At 44.3% G+C, this 21,847-nt stretch overlaps 1 protein-coding gene and 1 long non-coding RNA gene across 2 annotated transcripts; both read left to right on the plus strand.

Moving 5' to 3' along the window:
* The first annotated feature begins 13,239 nt into the window (after positions 1-13,239).
* smtnl1 (smoothelin-like 1) lies at positions 13,240-17,004 on the plus strand. The gene is made up of 5 exons (XM_077022497.1): positions 13,240-13,522; positions 14,125-15,020; positions 15,547-15,661; positions 15,837-15,988; positions 16,390-17,004. Exons 1-5 carry the CDS (start codon positions 13,475-13,477, stop codon positions 16,760-16,762), a joined length of 1,584 nt encoding a protein of 527 aa, XP_076878612.1. The 5' UTR covers positions 13,240-13,474; the 3' UTR covers positions 16,763-17,004.
* A 2,885-nt stretch (positions 17,005-19,889) lies between these two features.
* On the plus strand, positions 19,890-21,436 carry LOC143527670 (uncharacterized). Its single transcript, XR_013134217.1, has 2 exons — positions 19,890-20,150; positions 20,287-21,436. It is a non-coding gene; the product is annotated as an uncharacterized LOC143527670 (long non-coding RNA).
* The last annotated feature ends 411 nt before the right edge of the window (positions 21,437-21,847 follow it).

Raw genomic sequence — 21,847 nt, forward strand, 5'->3', positions numbered from 1 at the left:
ACGAATGAGGAACCTCTATTATTAAACACAGGCTCCATACACTTTCCCCTGTATGTTGTCATTTTAGACAGAACATACCAAAACAAGCCTTAGTTTCTTTGCCTGGTGTATTTAGCAACAAATAGTGCTTTAAATTTTTTTTTGGCCACTTTCATTTTAGTTTTTCTGTGAGCATAAAAATACATTTCGATATAAATGTTGATACATCAAAAATACTAGTAAAACACAGTAATAATAAATAAAAATGTAAATTTAAATACCATTTACAAAGTACTTTATAGAAAATAAAATAAAGAACTCTTACTAACTTTTGTACTAATACTATGTACTATTACTATTACTAAAATACTATTATGTACCATAACATAGTACATAGTACATAATATTTCTTCAGTAAAAGAGGAACAAAGGTCAAGTACAGCAAGAAGTCAGCAATTAAAACAAAAACGTGATTAGGGTTAGGTAAAAGCAGAGCAATCGAATTAAAGGCCTTACAGAATAAAAAGGACTTAACTTTCTTCCTGAATGTGTTTAAATCAACAAACGTCCTCAGTTTGTCTGCAAGAGAATTCCTGAGTTTGGAACCATGGCAACAGAATGCTGACTCATCATTGTTTAGTGGGGGTGGTTCCACCAGCAGGTCTTTATCAGTGGTCCTGAGGGCATCTGAGGAACGTCATGTCATACTGCTGAGGCACAGAGGGGCAAGACCATGTAAACACTTCTGAAGGACACCGGTGTCCAGTGAAACTGTATGATTAGAGTAATATGTTCTCTGTTACCACATCCGTACAACTGTGCGTGTTTTTATTATTAAGTCAAATGTTTTCTATGCGTTTCATAGGTCCCACATGATAACTGGGTCAAAATAATGGAAATATCTTTTTATTTATGCATCTATTTCTGGGATCAAAGCACTGGGTCACAACCAAAAGTTTGATTCTGACACTGACAATATTTTAACAGCTCAAAAGCTCATTCAAATTTTGTCTTAAGCAAGGAAACAGGGATATGAATGTTTTGAAGTCGAAACTTTAGCAGACAAACATTTTCACATGCCTTATGATATTGAAAGCCTATAGAAGGCAGAAATGATAAATGACCATAGATGACAGTGCTAAATGACTGATGTGTTAAAGCGATTAAGCAGAAAAGGTGGGGTTACTGCTCTAATCGTGGGCTCAATTGAAGTGTGTTAAACTCCTTTGATCGGTCAAGGAAAAATAGACAAATTTTGCATTTTCAATTTGTAATACCTGAATTTTTGGAAAATCAGCAGCAACTGGACCTGCGATTGTTTTATGCAAATTCTTTCTATGCTGGCAGAGGCCAGTGTTGTCAGTGTGAACATGAGGAACATGGTCTACCATCTTAGAAAACTTGTTCTTTAGATTTGCTGCTATCTCTCTGGAGACAGCAGGAGTGCCGAGTCACATCCCCAACAGCAGCTCGAAGAACAGTGAGACAAAACTGTGATGATAACCTTGAGGGTCTAGATACATGGTGTACTCAACACAACACACAATGTACAATCTTTCTATTACTTATTACTTATTTTGGTCATAGGCAAAAAGGACCTACAGGGTAAAATAAACACACACACACACACACACACACACACACACACACACACACACACACACACACACACACACACACACACGTGCAGCTTGCAAAACTAGACAGATAGACTAGATAGTTTTAAGTACTTTCTAGGGTCCCTCTCTCTTCAGAATGTGGATTATAGCTGTGGCAAGATGGTTCCTCTATCATGGATTTATATCTGCAGTGATGCAACCATGCTTAGAATAAGCTCAGACCTAATTGCACTTTCACACTGCCCCTCACAAGACCACCAGAGATTTCCGCTTTATGTGTGACCAATTACGCCAGTTGCACCACAAACACACACACGCGCGCACGCACACACACACACACACACACACACACACACACACACACACACACACACACACACACACACATACATGTGATATTTTAAATATAGTAATTTGCTGGCATTACACAACATTCACACACACACTTAAATATAAAGATGTTTTACTTTTTCTTCTATGCTCATTTATTAACCCCAGCAGGAAATAACTTTAATAATCCAAAAAGTCTGAGACTCTCTTGTACTGCAGGGCAGTGAACAGCCAGAACTGGCTTGTGAGTTTCCATTTTTGTCTTAAAATAAATGTAATTTGAGTGCCACAACACACAGCATCTAGCTACGACCCACCTATTAACCTATATGACTACTGAAATGACACTGGACATTAGACGCTGCACTTTGTACAGAGATAAAGCAAAATATTGTTGTCTCTTCCCTTACCTCAGAAGTAGGCATATATAATTAAAAATACTTAAAAAAACCAACAGGATGTTTTATATATATTTTCCGCATGTGATGCAGAACTACTATTGTACTACCAACCATGGACGAAATGTTGATTTCATAGGTGGGGGACACACAAATGGCTTGAGAACTGGGGTGTTAGGGTTAGGGTCCAAATGACGTCCGTGCCACCAACATATAGCCTGTGGTTATGTAAAAGGCGAGAGTATTTCATACTTTCTGAAATACTGTACAGCAGTATTTCATTTGGCGTGCAATTTCCTAATACATCCCTTTACTAAAACTGTCTGAACATTCACGGCCTATTTGACATGTCGGGGAATATTCAATCAATATGTTTTAGTCTCATTTAATAAACCTTTGTTCGTAAATGGCTTCATATCGAATATTTAAAATCTTTGCACTTCAAAACACAATTTTAAATCAGTATTTTAAGTCACAGAATTTTGTTACATTTTAAATCTTAGAGCAAATAGATTTTCGTCTTGTTAGAATATGAATCTCACACACACGTTAGGGAATGAACAGCGTGTGTTCAGGTTCAGATTGAAAGCCTCATGTGAACATCATATCTGTGAAGCAGGAGCTGCAGATACACCACCAGCACCTGCTGTTCTGTATCTCCTGTGAACGTCAACACACGGACATGTTGCAGGTCTTTGAAGATATTGTGTCTTTCATGTTGCGCCTATTTACGGCTCACCTCTTTTCTCTAAATACAATGTAGCCTCTATTCTCTGTTAGTGCAGTACCTATTCTTGGTCCATGTTTATGTATGTTTGCTAAGCGAAAGGGAAATGGTTATTTTGACCAACCCGACTACAGCCGTCTTTGATGTACCGGTAACGTCTCCGTTTTCTGCGTGTCTCGCGTCATGGCGGGAAGCGCGAGACAAGCCGCGACGTTATTACTCACAGCGAATTAATATTCTCCTCCAGCTCACACTCAGATTCATCGGCTAGGGGTCGTTTCAGCATTTAAACAACACATTTACTTTAAATCTACTCAACTGTACACCACCGGTGGGGGTCGTGATTTAGGAATCGTTGAGCGGTGAGCTCGGTGTTTACCGAATGCCCCCCAGCACCACCGTGTGCCGTTGTTGTCGCAAATCCTTGGCAATTTAGCCACTACACGCATTTCAGTGTTGATCTACAAAACCACTGATCTATAATATAAAGCTTTCTTTAGTATAGATCAGTGAACTCATGCAAGGTCAATATATAAGTCAGAAAGCTACCACATAATATTCACGAACCTTTCCCACATATAATACATCTTGAGCGATTAGTGTTAAAAAAACTTTTTTTTTTTTTACAATTATAGTAGGCTATTCACTAGGATACGTTTATATATTTTAAGTCAGCATTTTTGCAGTTTTATAACTGATCTGTTACGTAATCTCTTCAGAAAACTACTAGCTAGTATATTCTTTTGAAAATATAAAAAGAGAATTTTGAATCTAAAAACACACAAAATCATGAAATAAACAGGAAAGCCTGTAAAGGTATTTTCTGGTTTAAAAAAAGGAGCTAGCTTTGAAGCTAACTGAGCCTTAAGTGCTCTCAACCTAAGATCATTAAAGTGCAGAATTCTAAGGAAAGCTGTTCTTCTGTGTTCTGCATGACAAGGTGTTTGGTTCATCTCCGTGGCCTTACTAGACACAAGTTTTCACATTTTCCACCTTTTCCTGTTTCTAATATTCACCTTTCAGGACATGATGTAAGAATATGCATTCGATCTTTCGTTAAGCCGCTGGGTGTTTGTGGAAGCAGCCACTGTACTGCTCCAGATGGAGAACGAACCTGGCAATATAGAAATAACTGGCTACTGGCTGCACAATCAAAACAGGAAGCCCTGCTGCACAGCAGATTACTGAAGGAGCATCTGAATGCCGTGGGCTCCCGCGTGAACACGACCAACACTGGGACAGGTTCATCCTAACTGTAGACTGCGCTTCCAGCTAACGTAATAACTATTCAAATAGCCAGAACCTCACCTACTGGAAACATTAATGAGCATGAGCGGTGGATTTTTTGAGGAGTGGCCTGTGAAATCACAATCACAGACTGGTGCCTCACGTGTCTGATCCCAGTCATTTTGTCATTCTTTCAGGAAACTTTGGAGATGGGCAACACCCATTAAACACCATTAAAGTGTTCTTGGCTTCCATCTCTTCCTTCACTGTGGCTTCCTATGCAAGAAATGCGGGGCAGCGCCTCCACATGGAATCTATCACTCCCTCATGGAATCTATCATTGGTTTGGAGGCTCTATCATTGTCCTCTTTTAAGCGCTCTTCATAACATGGAACACAATATATTGTTGCTGAAGACATCAGCAAAAACAGTTTAATGACATTCATCCATGTTTGGTACATCTGAGACATTCCAAGTTTGCTCCACTGGGTCAGGAGGTCAAAGGTTAAGCCCAAAAATTATCCTGCTAATTTTTGATTCATCAACAGCCTGGCTTCCTATCCCCAATAATCGATTGCTGAAGAGCAGGAACAGATGCATATACTGTGTGTGGTGTAAGCACTGCACTTTTACATAAACAGGACACATTGAGCATGATCAGCTGTTTATATCTAGGGCAAAACCTCACACTGGTAAGCCTATAACTACCCAGGACTTATCCCACTGGGTAATGGGAGCTGTAACATTGGCTGACACTAAGAGCACACAGCCCCCCACTAACATGTGTGCTCTTTCTGCTAGGACCATGGCGATTTTCCTGGGCTCATCCTGGACTGGGGCTGTAATATTGGCTGAGGGCAGTGTGCTGGCTCTGACAACACTGCTTTCACCTGCTTAGACACAGTACAGAGATACTTGTACAAAGACACAGTATTGAATAGGTGGTTCATTCAACAGGTGGTTCTATTCTGGGGGTCCGAGACCTGTGTTGGGAGGCCTGCCAAAGACAATTTCAAACGGTGACAGCCCTGTCTTGTGGTCTGGTCCTACAATCCCACAACACTAAGGGCAAACATTTTGTCTAGGAAATCCCTGCTTCCTAGCTGGTCTTGGCAAGACCTGCTTTATTGTGCCATTTGCTCTTTGCACTGCACCTGCTCTGGCATGTCTATACCTAGGTATTTAGTCAGATTTTGAAGTCCTGTGTGGACAAATAGTGTCCTGTTATCACTGGAAATTCTCTGTGGCAGACCCCACCGGGGAACGATCACTCTCAGGAACACCTTAGAAACCGCATCACTGTTCTGTTTCCCTGTTGGAAAAGCTTCCACCCACTTACTGAACATGCATACACATACTAGAAGGAACTTCTTTCCTTCAGATGGTGTTAGTTCCACAAAGTCTATTTGCCAATGTTGAAATGGTTCTGTTGCTGTCGGGTGTCCTGATGGGGCTGGTATTGTGTTGGTGTCTCTTCTAGTGGAGTTCTGTGCAATCAAACATTTTGAAAATTTTATAAGTATAAGTAGTGATACCTGGTGAATAAGTGTTGCTGTCTACTATTCCCCCTTTGCTCATGTGACTCCCATGAGTACTAAGTTACCAGTTCGCACTAAAGTAACTTGTAATCTAACGTAGTTTCTTTTAACATCAAGTAATCAGTAATGTAACTAAGTTACTTTTAAAAGGAGTAATCAGTAATCAGATTACTTTTTCAAGGTAACTAAGCCATTACTGGTGCCTTGTGCAACATATCATCTTTATTGTCATCAAAATACTTGCATGGTTTCTTGCATTATCTGTCACGTTGAGGACCCCGGCCCCTCCCTTTTGGGCGTGTGTCAACGTTGTCCACGTGCTTTGTCTGCGTCAGTGGATATCCGTGGTTAGGGTTTTGTCGTGTGATTAATAAGTCTCACCTGTGAATCGCCTCGTGATCGTCTCTGTATCAACTTCACTAAATACACCACACTCAATGAACCACTTGGCGCAAACCCACAATTTTCTATCCAGTATGAAACATGTTTGCAGCAGTGGGTACCATAAAGTCTGTTCATCTGTTCAAACAGGCTGTTGGGATGTTGGCTGACATCAAAGTAATATTTTTGCTGTTACTTAAACCCATCTTTTAAATGATCAAAATACAACAAAAAATACACTTATTTACTGCTTAAGGTATATTGGATCTCAATTTAGCTGACTATGCCAGGGAATTCCGCACTATTGCGGCAGGTAGTGGCTGGAACGACCCTGCTCTTATCGTGGCGTTTCGTAATGGTCTCAACACGGAGGTTTTACACGAACTAGCCTGCCGAGATGATGACCTTACGCTGGATGGACTTGTTGCGCTAGCCATTCGTCTAGACCAATTAATCAGAGAACGTCGAGCCGGTTCATGTCCTTATATTCAACCTGCACAGTCCATTACTGATGTCAAAGCCATTCCGCGTCTGGAGAATTCACCAGAGCCCATGCAGTGCGACTCTGCTCGTCTCACAGCCGAGGAGAGAGGAAGGCGCTTAAGAGAGGGTTTGTGCTTGTATTGCGGTCAAGCGGGGCACACCATACGTACATGCCCTGTACGCCCTCTGTGTTACCATGCTCCTAGTGAGGAGACCAGGTCCTTGTCGCGTACGACCAGGGGCGAGGCTAGGGTATTTTTAGTGGTGCTAGAGCACCACCGTGAAGTTGCTCAGCACCCCCTGGCTCAACACATTTTTTAAATATTATATTATGCAAAAACCTTGCTCTGCACCTGCGCAATACTTTGGTATTGTGCCTCTGTGAGCACTGGGGGCTGGGCACCCCTAAAGACCAGATCCTAAAATCGCCCCTGCGTACGACAGTGGTGAGTTCTACTGAAAGTCAGCTGGTGTCCAAGTCTTTGACTATACCTGTCGTTATTCACTCTGAGTCCCCTCGTTATCTTACAGCCCTTATAGATTCCGGTGCAGAAGGAAATTTCATACAGGCGAGGCTGGTCGAGGAGATGGGAATCCCTACCCGACCTCTGTCACGACTCCTCAAAGTAGCTGCCTTGGATGAGGATCCTGTTGGTTTGGGAGTTGTTTCGCTTTGTACGCAACCTATTAAACTCCACACTAGTAGCCTGCACTCTGAAACGGTGTCATTTCTCGTGCTCGAATCGGTATCTTATCCAATCATTCTTGGTTTACCCTGGCTAGAAAAACATAATCCTAATATATCGTGGACTACACGAGACATCACCAGTTGGTCGCCTTACTGTTTTTCACACTGCCTAAGCCTTGAGTCTATACGTGCATGTTCCACTAGTATTGAAAGCCCTAGCGATTATCCTGCCGTTAAGATTCCAGAGGAATATCGCGATCTCTCTGCCGTCTTCAGCAAAGAAAAAGCCACACAGTTACCACCTCATCGTCCTTATGACTGTGCCATCGACTTGAACGAAGGGGCAACGTTTCCCAATGCACGGGTTTACCCACTCACGCAGGAGGAGGAACGAGCTATGGAGCAATATATAGAGGAGTCGCTCAAGCAGGGTTTTATTCAGCCCTCCACCTCGCCTCTGGCTTCTGGCTTCTTTTTTGTTAAGAAAAAGGACGGAGGTCTCCGTCCATGTATCGACTATAGGAATCTCAATCAGATATCTAAGAAATATCCTTACCCTCTTCCTTTAATCCCCTCAGCACTCGAACAGCTTAAAGAGGCCAGGTACTTCACTAAGCTTGACCTCCGTAGCGCTTACAATTTAATTCGCATTAAGGAAGGAGACGAATGGAAAACTGCCTTTGTCACCACTAGGGGGCATTATGAGTACAGAGTTATGCCATATGGCCTTAGTGTGGCTCCATCAGTGTTTCAGTCTTTCATTAATGACGTACTTTGAGATTTTATTGGACGCTTCGTCATTGCTTACATAGACGACATTTTGATTTATTCCAGTGACATAGTTTCTCATGTGCAACAGGTTAGGTCGGTGCTTAAGAGACTCTTGGAAAATCACTTGTACGTGAAGGGAGAGAAGTGTGAATTTCACCTTACTTCAGTCTCATTTTTGGGGTATATAGTTAACCAAGGGGGCATTACCATGGATGACAGTAAGGTTGAGGCTGTGCTTCAGTGGCCACTCCCTACTTCAGTTAAGAAGTTGCAGAGTTTCTTAGGGTTTGCCAATTTCTATAGACGTTTCATTAGGAATTATGGTACTGTTGCTGCTCCCCTCACTGCTCTGCTTAAGGGCTCTGTCACCACGCTTCGTTGGACCCCGGAGGCTAGACAGGCCTTTGACAAACTCAAGAGGGCATTCACCACAGCCCCGGTACTCAGGCATCCCGACCCTTCACTACCTTTCGTTGTCGAGGTGGACGCCTCCAGTGTTGGCGTGGGAGCCGTTCTGTCGCAGAGGGATGTCCACTCCAGGCTCCGCCCCGTAGCTTATTTTTCTCACAAGTTATCTCCGGTGGAGAGAAATTACGGCATTGGAGAGAGGGAATTGCTGGCCATTAAGTTGGCATTGGAGGAGTGGAGACATTGGCTGGAGGGAGCTAATCATCCGTTTTTAGTACTATCCGATCACAAGAACCTAGAATATCTAAAAACAGCCAGACGTCTCAATGCACGACAGTCAAGGTGGTCGTTGTTTTTCTCACGTTTTCAGTTCAAAATCAGTTATCTTCCAGGCCGACATAACGCTAAGGCTGATGCTCTGTCCCGCCTATCCCAGGAGATTGATGAGGAGGAGGAGACCATGGAGGAATTAATTCTTCCTCCGCACGTGCACTTGTCATCCATCAGGTGGGAGATAGATGAGAAAATTGAGCGACTACTCCAGGAGGTAGAGGTTCCACCTGAGTGTCCTGCAGACAGGACATTTGTCCCCATCTCCTGTAGGGAGCAGCTTATCACATGGGCTCACTCCTCTCCTACAACAGGTCACCCAGGGGAGACACGAACATGACAACTGTTGTCCAGCCGGTATTGGTGGGAGTCGTTGGTCACAGATGTGCACCGGTTTGTCACGTCTTGTTCTACCTGCAGTCAGAGTAAAGTGCCTAAAACCTTACCTGCAGGCAAACTCATGCCTCTCCCAGTTCCAGAGAGACCTTGGTCACACATTGCTGTGGATTTTGTGGCTGACCTGCCTTGTTCCATAGGCAACATGGCAGTACTAACTGTTGTGGATCGTTTTTCACGTGCTGTACGTTTCATTCCGTTCGCTGCTCTACCCACTGCTTTCCAGACTGCTGAAGCACTGTTTAGCCATGTATTTCGTGTCTTTGGGATTCCAGAGGATATTCTGTCCGACAGGGCCCCCCAATTCATCTCCAAAGTGTGGTCTGCATTTTTTGAACGCATAGGGGTGGCTGTCAGCTTGACTTCAGGTTACCATCCCCAATCCAATGGCCAATGCGAACGGATGAACCAGGAGCTGGGCAAATTTTTGAGATGTTTTTGTATGAACAACCCTACTGATTGGTCCAGATTTTTGCCGTGGGCAGAGATGGCACAAAACTCTCTTACCAGTTCTGCTACCGGTATTACCCCATTTGAGTGTGTTCTAGGGTTCCAACCACCCATGGCCCCCTGGTCTCCTTCTATGTCCAACATACCTGCAGTGGATGACTGGATTGGACGCAGTGAAAGGGTGTGGGAGGAGACACACAAACGGATAGAGCAGGTATTGCAACGACAGAAGAGGCAAGCCGACCGGCGCAGAGGAGAGACTCCTGTATACAAGCCTGGTGATCGAGTATGGGTATCTACACGTAACTTCCGCTCAGCAGACTCCTGTCGTAAGTTAGGACCCAAATACACGGGCCCTTTTGAAATCGACAAACGTATTAACGAGGTTACCTACCGTCTCAAGCTACCTAGTCACTGTCGTATGTCACGTTCATTCCATGTGTCTCTATTGAAGCCAGTCGTTCCAGGGCCCTTGGGAGTGAACCTATCTCCAGATGTTCCTTCCCTTCCCATCATGAGCGAGGAGGATCCCATCTATGCTATTAACCTCATTCTGGATTCTAGGAGACGAGGCAGTAACCTGGAGTACCTCATTGATTGGGAGGGATACGGCCCAGAGGAGAGGAGGTGGGTCCCTCGGAAGGACGTACTGGCCCCAGGGCTCCTGGCGGACTTTCATGCCCGCTATCCACACAAGCCAGCCCCTCGTCCCCGGGGCCGCCCTTGCAAAAGATCCGTTGGTGGTGCTGCGGGAAGTGGTCGGCGTCCAGGCCGCTCTCGTTCTACTGCCGTCCCGGACGCCTCGGGGGGTGGTACTGTCACATCACACAACCAACTGGACTCAAATACCCAGAATTCCTCACTCTCCCCAGCCCGAAGTGCCATAATAAGATCATCATCACCGGATTATTGATTTCACCTGCAAGTCTGTCCCTCTGTTATTTAAGCCCCTTTCCCTTTTCATTAGTTGCGAAGTATTGCCTCATTTCTTATGTGTGCATACCAAGCGTTTCCACGGCTACAGTTCTGGTTTCGACTTCTGCTTGTGTCCTGGTTTCTCGTCCCTAGCCTGCTCCCTCGGATTTGGTTGCCAGATACTCCTGCCTGTTCCCGGAGTTCTGTGTCATCAGGACTACTTTACGTTTCTGTGTACCTATTAAAAGACCTGTTGATCTGCACGCGTCTCTCCGACTTTGTATCGTTACAATTACTAAGCAGTGCAAGCAGTACTTTTCACACAGACTGCGCTATAGTGTCTGCATGGACAAGATTAACATGAATCACACATGAATATAATCATTATATCCCTCACAGCAGCAACCATGCCCAGTCTCAAACGATGGTCCTCTGGGGAACAAACACATGCACAGTCCACCAGACAACAACAGAGTCAGATCTCAGATCCCAAGCACAGCAGGCAGAGCGACCTTTCTGAATGACAGTATCCATCACACCACGCTCTCCTTCTGAGTGTGACAGTCTCTGTCACACTGCCTTCACCTTCAGGGAGCACACCCCTGCTCTTCACACGTTTCACGTATCCCTCACATATCCATCCTTCATCAGAGGCCACAGCCTCACCAGTAGCCCCTTTCCACCAACGAGGAACTGGAAACATTCCGGTTCGCACAATTTTCTGGGTAGAACAATGATCGGGTTAGCACAATGTTCTGGTTCATGCGTCAGAAAATCTTGGTGCCCATGTTTCCACCGTGTTATGTCAGAACTAAGCATGCATTATCAGTTCTACCATGGTACAGTGCACAGAAGTAAACAGCATTAACTGTACAACATATATATTAACCATTAGCATTTGTGTTTTGTTGCAATGTTTATTTTTATCTAATAAACAATCATGTATCGACTATTAGTTGAAGACCAAATTGGTTGAAGGCCAAAAATAATTTTCTAGGAATTAACAATCTAGCTAGAATCTTTGGTTCTAGCTGAGAACGAACTTTTAGTATTTCCGGGAACCTGTTAATTTAGGTGGAAACATAACGAATGGTTATTGTCTCCTCACAGCAGGAAGGGGTTCCTTTAACCACGGGCAAACTTGTGATGGCCTCACAGAACCACTCCACTTCTGACGCCACACAACTTCTGACACCACAGTCTTGGACGTAGGTCCTACAGGGGGTGAACACATACCCTGACCTCCTGACCAAAGAGCCAGTTGTCTGGCACTGCACATACGTCTTTGAAGTAAGCTCATTTGGCTATACTAGAGTCAACATGTGAGATATCTCACCAGCTCATCCAGCAAGCAAGTAGTGTGCTCATTTCGAATAACAATATGATGTCGCGTCAGTTAAGTAAGAGTAATAGTGGCTCCTCCCCAATGCCCATGTAGCTAGTTATTTAGCTAGCTAGGTGTTTTAGTTCAAAGGGTGGGGTTCATGAAGACAGTAGGCTTACCCTCTAACTTTATTTTTCTCTTTATTTTTAACTCTAACACTATTTTTACATTACTAGATAAAGAGGCCTTGCCATTGAAGCATTATACCACTGCATTGGGATAAACGTAAATACACAGAATCCGTTAGTTTTCTCTCTCTTCCTCTTCAAAAAGCAATGAACAGAAGATTAAAAGTAGGCCTAGAAGTCCACCACCCAACCAGACTGACATGTCCAGCCACAGAGGAGGGGAGCAGGGACCAAATAAGAGCAGGAGAAGTTCTGAAAAGATAATGGCTCCAAGGGACTTGGAGGAAAGATATGAGGTTATTTTTAAACCCATCTGCTTTGTGACGAAGGAGAAGATGCACTATTAGAGGTCAAACGGGAGTGCAGCTACACACACGTCAGATAGAGAGACGAGGTAGGCTAACATTCACTGGCTAAACTGTATTCTCTTTAATGAGTTTAGGATCTCTGTCTGCCTTCAGATGTTTGGGCAAAGAGGCAACATTATCATGCAGAATTGTTTTAAACACTTAGGCAACAAAACATCTACCCGCATATAAATGAATGACTCAGCAAATCGGTTGGGAGAAACTCACCACCAAGATGAAAAATAGTGCACACTTATAGTGCACCATTATAGTGAAAAATAGTGCACAAAGCAGGAGTCAGGAACCTACGACTAGCTAAATGACTTACCAAATGTTCATATTGATGTGCAATTATAAAGATATTAACAAAATAATATCAAAGTGAACTGTATTCTGTGTTCTCTCTTTCAAGAAATGGGGCCTTACATGATAGCAACACATTATATTTTTGTTTGTTTTTCATAGTGTTTGTATTGTTCTGCAGTACTTCAAGAAGTAATCGTTAATCAACGTGGATGGCAATTACAAAAATGGCATAGAGTATAGGGAGTGAAGAGGACGATTAGAGAGATCACCATTATCCACTATTGTAATCTCGTGTGTGTGTGTGTGTGTGTGTGTGTGTGTGTGTGTGTGTGTGTGTGTGTGTGTGTGTGTGTGTGTGTGTGTGTGTGTGTGTGCGCACGCGGGCGCGTGTGTGTGTTGTATACTGCTGTTGCTTGGTTTCCAGTAGTAGCAGCTGTTGGGGGGGTCTGGCTGAGCCAATATTACCAACACTACTCTGCCTATTTCTGTATCATGCGTTGTTCTAAAGGTCAGAGAGAGAGAAAAAGAGAGGGAGAGAGAAAGAGACAGAGAGGAAGGGAGGAAATTTGAGCAAAGACAGCATAGAAAGAGAGGAAGAAGAGAGTAAAAGAAAGACAGACAGAACTAGCCTTGTTTGGGGCTTTTCCATTGTACAAGACCGTAAGACAGATGGAAGATTCTACGCTGGTCAGTGGGGCAGAGGACAAGCAGGAGAAGGTGAGAAGAACATCACCGCAGTGTTTATCAGGCATGGATGATGACCACAGCGTCTGACATTTATTTACAGATTCATATTAACATATACAAGGCCATATAATGTTAACAGTTGGATTTACTGTATCTTAATCTAAAAGGTAACTGCCACTCAAGGACTGTTTTCACTATATTATAAGTCTCTTTAGCTTAGTGGTCCATCAAAATACTAAAGACCAAGTTATATCAATTTTGCAGTTTATTGCCTAACCCTATCTATTCATATGCATGTTTTTGCATGATAACTCACACGCACACATACACGCACATAGACACAAACAAATATATACACCTCCTTACACAGAAGAATGTCTCTGGCTCTTTTACAACTGATGAGTCATGACCTTATGTGACACCTGGAACCGTTACTCATTAGCAGAGTCCTACCATCAAAACACACACACACACACACACACACACACACACACACACACACAGTATTGACTTTAAAAAGTCATATGTAATATATAACACTATTGGTACTAGTATGCTAAGTGGTCCTTGGAAAGTTGATAGCGTTGTATAAGTTCCCTTATGTCACCTCTTCGTTGATGTGTGCTTCACAGAAAACCACAGAGGAACTGCCAGAAGATGAGAGCCATGTAGGGCGTGACCCAGAGCCTGTGGGTGGGACTCAAAGCCATGTTGGGCGTGACCCAGAGCCTGTGGGCGGGACCAATGAGAGCAGAGGTCACAGTAATGACAACGGAGAGGAGGGGCCAAATCCCCATATTGAAACCAGCGGGAGCGGCGAGGACAGCGGAGACGTCAGCGCAGTCGTCATCACAGGAGACGGCGAGGGTGGTGTAGACGGCGAGGGTGGTGTAGATGGCGAGGGTGGTGTAGATGGCGAGGGTGGTGTAGATGGCGAGGGTGGTGTAGATGGCGAGGGTGGTGTAGATGGCGAGGGTGGTGTAGACGGCGAGGGTGGTGTAGATGGCGAGGGTGGTGTAGACGGCGAGGGTGGTGTAGATGGCAAGAGTGGTGTAGACGTTGAGGGTGGTGCAGACAGAAACAAAGACGGAGCGTCTGTGACGGAGGACGAGAAGACAGAGGGGGACAGCGCTGAACGTCCAGATGAAGGACAGGGAGCCGGGATAAACGAAGACGAGGTTGGAAAGGTCAGAGAGGTTCCTGCTGCCAGAGAAGAGGAAAAGGAGAGCAACGGAACCAACGCCTCGCAAGATGAGCAGCTGCAAAGGAGCGACAAAAGCAAAGACACACCTGAACCAGAGAAAAGGGAGGAACCTCCAGGCCCGGCCCAGCACACGGCTAACGAGCCAGCGCTGGCCAAGGAGAAAGAAGAGAAGAAGAGAGAACACCAAGAACAGACGAAAGGAAAGAAAGGAGCCGCCCCTCCTCCCTCCTCTGTCTCCAGAACCTCCATGCAGGCTTCGTCTCGCCCGCGGGGCGGCCGGCCCTCGGCCCGGAGAGACGCCATGGCAAAGTTTCAGCAGGACCAGTGAGTCATTGTGCAGGAGCTCGTCACGGAGCCAAAGCAGCAGTAGCTTCGTCGCCGCATCCATTAGCAGGATCATTATGTTTTTAGCAGCGCGCTCACAATATTCATCTGCACGCTTGAGATCCTTATCCGCATGATTTATGAGGCTGTTCTTTTTTGGGGGCTGCTCAAATATTGATGATATTTGCCTTGCAGAAATGTAATGTTTCACTGACGCATATATCATTGACGTATATGTTTTAATTACGTTGATGTTAATATCCTTTCCTGCAGTTTAGTTATCAAACACATGATAATTGAGGGCTTAATTATGTTACTGCACTCCATAGCCTCTAATTATTATTATTAATTATATAATAATTATTATTATTATGTCTTTCATTAATCAACATCATCATAGTCAGAGACATACTGGTTTGGACGTAATGAAATGAGAGTGTGTTGTGCTTTTGTGTTTTTGTGGTTTTAGTGTGTGTAGTGCGTCTGTATTTATCAGATAAATACAGGCTGTGTTGTCTTATTGTAGGACTCCAGGGGTCAGAAACTTTAAGGTACAGAAGTCGTCTGTGGGTGTGTCTGCTGGGGCGTCAATCAAACAGAAAATCCTCCACTGGTGTAGCAACAAAACACGGGGCTATGAGGTGAGGGTGTGGCCATGGGAGGGGCTTAATTGCAGAGGGTGGAGCTTGGGAAATATCAAAACAAAGCTGCGACACCATTTAGGACAGTGAGATAAGACCTGCTGTTATTCTAAAAAAGTTATGCTAGCTTATGAAAATATTTAAAGTGTGCTGTTGTCTGTGATTGTGTCTCCAGGGAGTTTCCATAGAGAACTTCTCGTCGTCGTGGAGCGATGGCTTGGCTTTTTGCGCCCTTGTTCATCGTTTCTTTCCCCACGCCTTTGATTTTTCCTCCCTCAAAGCCAGCGAGCGAGAGAAGAACTTCACCCTGGCCTTCACCATGGCAGAGTATGTGTGTGCATGAACGTCACCACCACAGAGTATGTGTGTGTATGAACGTCACCACCACAGAGTATGTGTGTGCATGAACGTCACCACCACAGAGTATGTGTGCGTATAAACGTCTCCCTGGCCTTTACCCATTTACATTTACATATACGGCATTTAGCAGATGCTCTTATCCAGAGCGACTTACAAAGTGCTTTGCACTTTGCAAAATAGCTTGAGAAACAAATTCAAAGTACCCCTGCAAAGTATGTGTGTATGTAGTTCGACCAACTAAGGATAGAAAAATAGGAGCATCACATACAATCATAAAACAATGAATCTCTGAGTTAATAATTTATTTTCCTCTCTTGTATGAGTGTACCGAGTTTAAAAATCCCCCCTCCTCTCTATCTCTCTATCAGATCACTAGCTGACTGCTGCCCCCTCCTGGACGTATCAGATATGTTACTAATGGGGAAGAAACCCGACCCGTTTAGTGTCTTCACCTATGTTCAGTCCCTCTGCCAGCATCTCTCAAAAATCGAGCGGGAGAAGAAGGAGCGGGAAAAAGCGGAAGAAAGCCAAAGTCAAGCTGAGACCGAAGACAAGGGCAGCAGAGAAGGAGACGAGCCAGAGGAGGAGAAGGGAGCAACGCACGGAGACGTCATGGACGAGGAGGCCAGAGGAGAAGGAAGTCCTGATGAAGAAGGAGGCCGGACGCAGGACACCCAGACAAAGATGGAGACTGATCAAAATGACAACGGAGAGGACAGAGAGCTATCAACTCAGACCTAAATTCCACAATCAAGTACTAAAAGAGCTGTTTGATTTGTTTCAAAGTATTAATTATTTTTGAGTGAATACATTTTTGGAAGGATGGTTTGAATACTGCTGCAAGCTTCTGTAACTTAACTTATAGCTTATTGTCTACCGCTGTGTTAGAAATGGCAAATTGTTATTCTGGTTCTGAACAGTTTTTGTATATGTAATTGTACACATTTGCCACTCTCTTAAATAAATGTTAATATTATACATAATTTGAGAGAAAGAAAGAGAGAGAGAGAGAGAGAGAGATAATGTGTGGTCTGTCTATCAGTAATTTATATGTAGATTGTTGTTTAGTGTGTGGACATGTCCATATATAAATGCAAAGCAATGCAATGTGAAGCTACAACAGGTATTTTAAGAAAACCAAGAACCATATATACAATCACCAGCCATTTTTAGGTAGACCTTGTCAACCTCATTAATGCAAATATATAATCAGCCAACCACATAAAAGCAACTCAGTTGAGACATTTAAACATGGTCGGGAAGAGCTGCTGAAGTTCAAATCGAGCACAAGAACAAGGAAGTAAGGAGATTCAAGTCACATGGTTGTTGGTGCTAGATGAGCTGATCTGAGAATTTCAGAAATTTGATCTACTGGGCTTTTCACACAGAACCATCTGTAGTGTTTAGAGAGAGTTGTCCCCAGAACCATCTCTAGGGTTTAGAGAGAGTTGTCCCCAAAGGAGAAAATATCCCTTGAGAGGCAGTTCTGTGGGTGAAAATGCCCGATTGATGGCAGTGGTCAAAGGAGAATAGCCAGCCAGACTGTGAGCTGATTCAAAGGCAACAGTAACTCAAATGGGCTCACGACAATTGAAGATTGTCACAAAGCTCAAATCATCTCAAACTGGTTTGAACATGACACGGAGTTCACTCAACTCATATGGTCTCCACAGTCCCCGGAGCTCAATCCAATACAGCACCCTTGGGATGTGGTGAAATTGGAGATTTGCGTCATGGAAGTGTAGTTGATACACCTGCAGCAACTGTAGCTTGAGAAAGAAATTCAAAATTGTCCTGAAGTACGCAAGGCTTCCAGAAGAACAGGACATTTGGGACAGAGCGCTGGACAGCTTCAGGTCCTGACATGGTCCAAGCCCACTGGCTGAAGAATCTACCTGTGTTCACTACGCAGAAGGGGGAGGGGGGGGGGTGTGGGGAGCATTGAATAGTGAGCTTCAGTGCTACAATGACACCACGACGACACTGGTCATGGCAACACAAGAACAAGTTCTGAATACAAAATCTATAAATGCTGGGATCTGCTAGACCAGGCAGGACCCCAGAGGCAGGCAGTGCAAAGATGATCTTCAGACACCCCAGCAGCCAATGTATACAGAAACATCTGTGCCGAATACGGGCTGGGATTTCTGAGGTCAAAGTATTTTACATCTGTGTAAAATAGTGTTGGAGAATGACTGTGCTAAGATCACGTGGGACTTCCAGACACGGACGTAATTTGGGGGGGGGGGGGACAGGGGGGACATGTCCCCCCCCACTTTTTCAAAAGCCGGTTGTGGTCCCCCCCAGTTTTTACGGTTAAAACCAAATATTTAAATAGCGACGAATCCATGTCCCCCCCACTTTTGAAATCAAAATTACGTCCATGCTTCCAGATACAGGTGCACAAAATGGTAATGGATAACCAACTGGACAAACCACAGAAGAGGACCATGTGCTCAGCAGCTTCTGTATCAATGAATGCAAAAAAGCTTGAGAAATCCAACGGCTGAGAGAAGAGCTGGAGAAGATGTGGAAAGGGAAGACAACTTCCTGTGGTTCCTGTAGTCATCAGAGCACTAGAGGCTCTGAACCCCAAACTGGGCGAATGGCTCCAGCAGATGCCAGGAACAACATCTGAGATCTCCGTCCAGAAGAGTGCAACCATCAGAACAGCATGTGGTAGAAGCACATATCACCAGTGCTAAGTGTATAAGAGATCTCCCACAGCAAGAAGCAGTCAGCAGATTTTCAAGAGTTGGTCACAAATGTAAATGACTGAGCACAGCCTGGGCTGACACGATCCATGCCCACAGTCAAACAGAAACAAACAGCTCTGAATGGCCACCTAGCATCACTAATGAACCAGTGGTTATCTACTAATGCCCATACGGGCTAACTAACAACCCAGGGCAACTGAACATGAAGGATCACAGTAAAGGACAAGGACAAAGGACAAGCATCATCCAGCTAACACCAGTAAACTGCCTGACCAAAGCATAAAATCTCTTATCAGGAATATTAACCCCCAAGCTGAAGAATACAAGGCAACAAAGGATTATTTATATATCATGTTTCATACACATGGCAATGCAAGGTGTATGACTAATTAAAAACAAAACAAATGTTTTTAATTAGGAAAAAAAACTTTAATAAAAATGTAAATAATAAAATGAATTAAAGATATGAAATATAACCCACCAGAATTATCATGTTTAATCATTACCATATATAAATGATTAAAAGATTTCATTACAAGTTAACCGATGAAATTCGAATATGTTTACTTGCGCACAGTCCAGATAAGTCCAGAGCAGAGACCGTATATCGGTCTCTGGTCTAGAGAGAGAGAGAAAGAGAGAGAGAGAGAGAGAGACAGACAGACAGACAGAGAGCGAGACAGATCACACAGATCACACCCCCACCCCCCACACACACTAAATCTCTAAAGTTACAGAGCTGACCTCACATACCACAGCTAATGTTACACTCTTCTAATATGTGCGTGGGGAGTCTCGGTGGCATCAAGAGCATGTTTCAACAACATTTCATAGACTGCGTCTGCATATGTGGGCCGTGTTATAAGTGCGCATATGAATAAGTACCAGTGTGTGAAAGAGAGAGGGGGGGGAGCGGTTTCCAGTGTGAAGCGTCAGGTTATGTGCACACACGTTTGAACCCTGCCAAAAACAATATTTCATTGGTTCACTCTCCCTTCATCCGCTTTCTCCACATGTTCCTGTCATTTGCCAGTAGACGTACTTATGGGGCTTATCACGCTTTCGTTTGCCCAGACTGCCCCCCTCCCTCCCGCCGTATAGCCCCCTCTGTCTGTGGATCAGATTTCCCTCAGACTTGGTTGGCACGCAGTTTCACAGAACACGGTCACAGAACACGTCCGTCGGTGCTGTTCGACGCCTACGTGGTCTCATGCGGAAACTTCAGGTGGAGAAACTGAAAAAGTTTGGAGAGGAAATACGTGAATCCTTCCCGTCACAAATGGAATAAGCACTACAAAACGGGAATATTGGACCTACAGGAACTTCCAAACATCATGGAATGAACAAAGAATATGAAGAGAAGATCTATGCGAGGACATACATAATTGCTACATGGATGTCACTGTTGTAATGTAAGACCGTATTGTGCAGCTAATTCCTCCGGGCTGCTGTTCTTAACAACACAATGCATTTGGCATGTTTTTGCAAACGGGCTTTTTGACTTTTTGATTTTGACCTCACCTCTGTGTGTGACTGTCCGTTTCTCAGACACCTCCCCCTCTCTCACACATGGATACTCTGACCGTGCCCCCCGTCTCTCTCTCGGACTCTCGAGAAGGTTCTCCTTGGGACTTGCCCCAGTCCACCTCGTCCCGGCACACGACCCACTATCGGAATACAGGTGGGCTGAGCTATGGCATGGGCGTGGCCTGGACCCATCTCCGCCCCTTCCTGCCGTTCATCCTGATCTCCTGCCTCGTGGTGGTGGTGGTGTATTTGCTGCAAACCATCATCTATGGTGGTCCTTTCACTGACCCACAGTTTTTCAGCAAATTTGACCAGCGTTGGCCGCCACCAGCCAAGCAAACCCCCACATCATGGCCAGGGAGGGGACCCTGGATGGCCACAGAGAACAGCCGAAATGTGGCTTCCTGAACCAGGATCTATATGAAGTTAAATTAGATTGGAGACTTTCGAAAGAAATATGGACACAACAAAACTCAAGAAGCAGTCAAGACTCAAAACGGGAGGGCTAAAGCAACTATAGGTCTTGGTTAAAAACATTGAACCAGATGCTGTGCTATATTTCTGACTTAGGACACAAAGTTAGACCCATAGGCAGAGCATGACAGTGAACTACACGACAAAATTCAGACTAAAGCACCATCCATAAAAAGGATAAGTGATCACCTAAAGCCAAGATAAATCCAATATAGACGAAGCAGCCATTTTATAGCCTACTGGTGTGTATAGATGAGCGCAGATGTGTTTATAACGGTCCTTCCCTTAATTTAAAAGATGATACGTTTTACACCGTGTGAGATGTTGCATGTTGGGGGGGGGGGAGGTGTAGCTATTTTTCGCACGTTTTAAAATATAGAATTTGTCAGGACAGCAGATGCCTTGCGCGTTTAACCGTCTCTAAATTAAGTCTCATAGGGAAACTAATATCTGTAATGTCACAGCAGTTTTGTTTGTTATGGGAGGGCGTGGGGTACATGCATTTGGTAGGACTATGTGCAAACAAATGTTTATCGGTGCTCAAATGGCAATAGAGAGTAAATACTTGAAATCAGGCAAGCAGCGCCCTGTCACGTTCACCCGGAACGCGGTGGCAAGCTGAGGTCGATTCGGGTATCTCTGAAGCCCGGGACAAGCCTGTATTCCAGCCAATAAACGATATTGCCTCTGCTAGTCATCCAATCTCCCTGTGGTAGTTGCGCTGGTTTTACGGGTCCAGTGAGAAATCTGGACGCCCTCTTCCTGTTGTGACTGTTATTCACTTTAATCACAGCGTAATCAAGGGTTGATGCATATTCTCATTTTAACCCAGCAATGTGCAAACGTCTGACTTACAGAATCTGTGAGCAAAGCCAAAGCTATTCCGATCACGCGTGGAGTGGGTTAAATGTACTTGTGTTCGCTCTGGTGTTCATAGTAGACGACCACACGACCACTAGATGGGGCGAGAACTGAGGACCCGAGGAAACAGCGCAACGGGACATTACGGCGCCAACTAATAGCAGCAAAAACACATTAGGACTGATCTATATATATATATATATATATATATAGATCAGTGCCTATCTATATATATATATATATATAT

This window comes from Brachyhypopomus gauderio, chromosome 11 (assembly GCF_052324685.1).
Source record: "Brachyhypopomus gauderio isolate BG-103 chromosome 11, BGAUD_0.2, whole genome shotgun sequence".
NCBI lineage: Eukaryota > Metazoa > Chordata > Actinopteri > Gymnotiformes > Hypopomidae > Brachyhypopomus > Brachyhypopomus gauderio.

Bases quoted from the DNA above. Each gene is read 5' to 3' on its own strand.
- smtnl1 (XM_077022497.1), top strand. From the start codon at position 13,475: ATGGAAGATTCTACGCTGGTCAGTGGGGCAGAGGACAAGCAGGAGAAG. The intron at 13,523-14,124 runs GTGAGAAGAACA...TGTGCTTCACAG, and splicing joins CAGAGGACAAGCAGGAGAAG to AAAACCACAGAGGAACTGCC. The intron at 15,021-15,546 runs GTGAGTCATTGT...GTCTTATTGTAG, and splicing joins GCAAAGTTTCAGCAGGACCA to GACTCCAGGGGTCAGAAACT.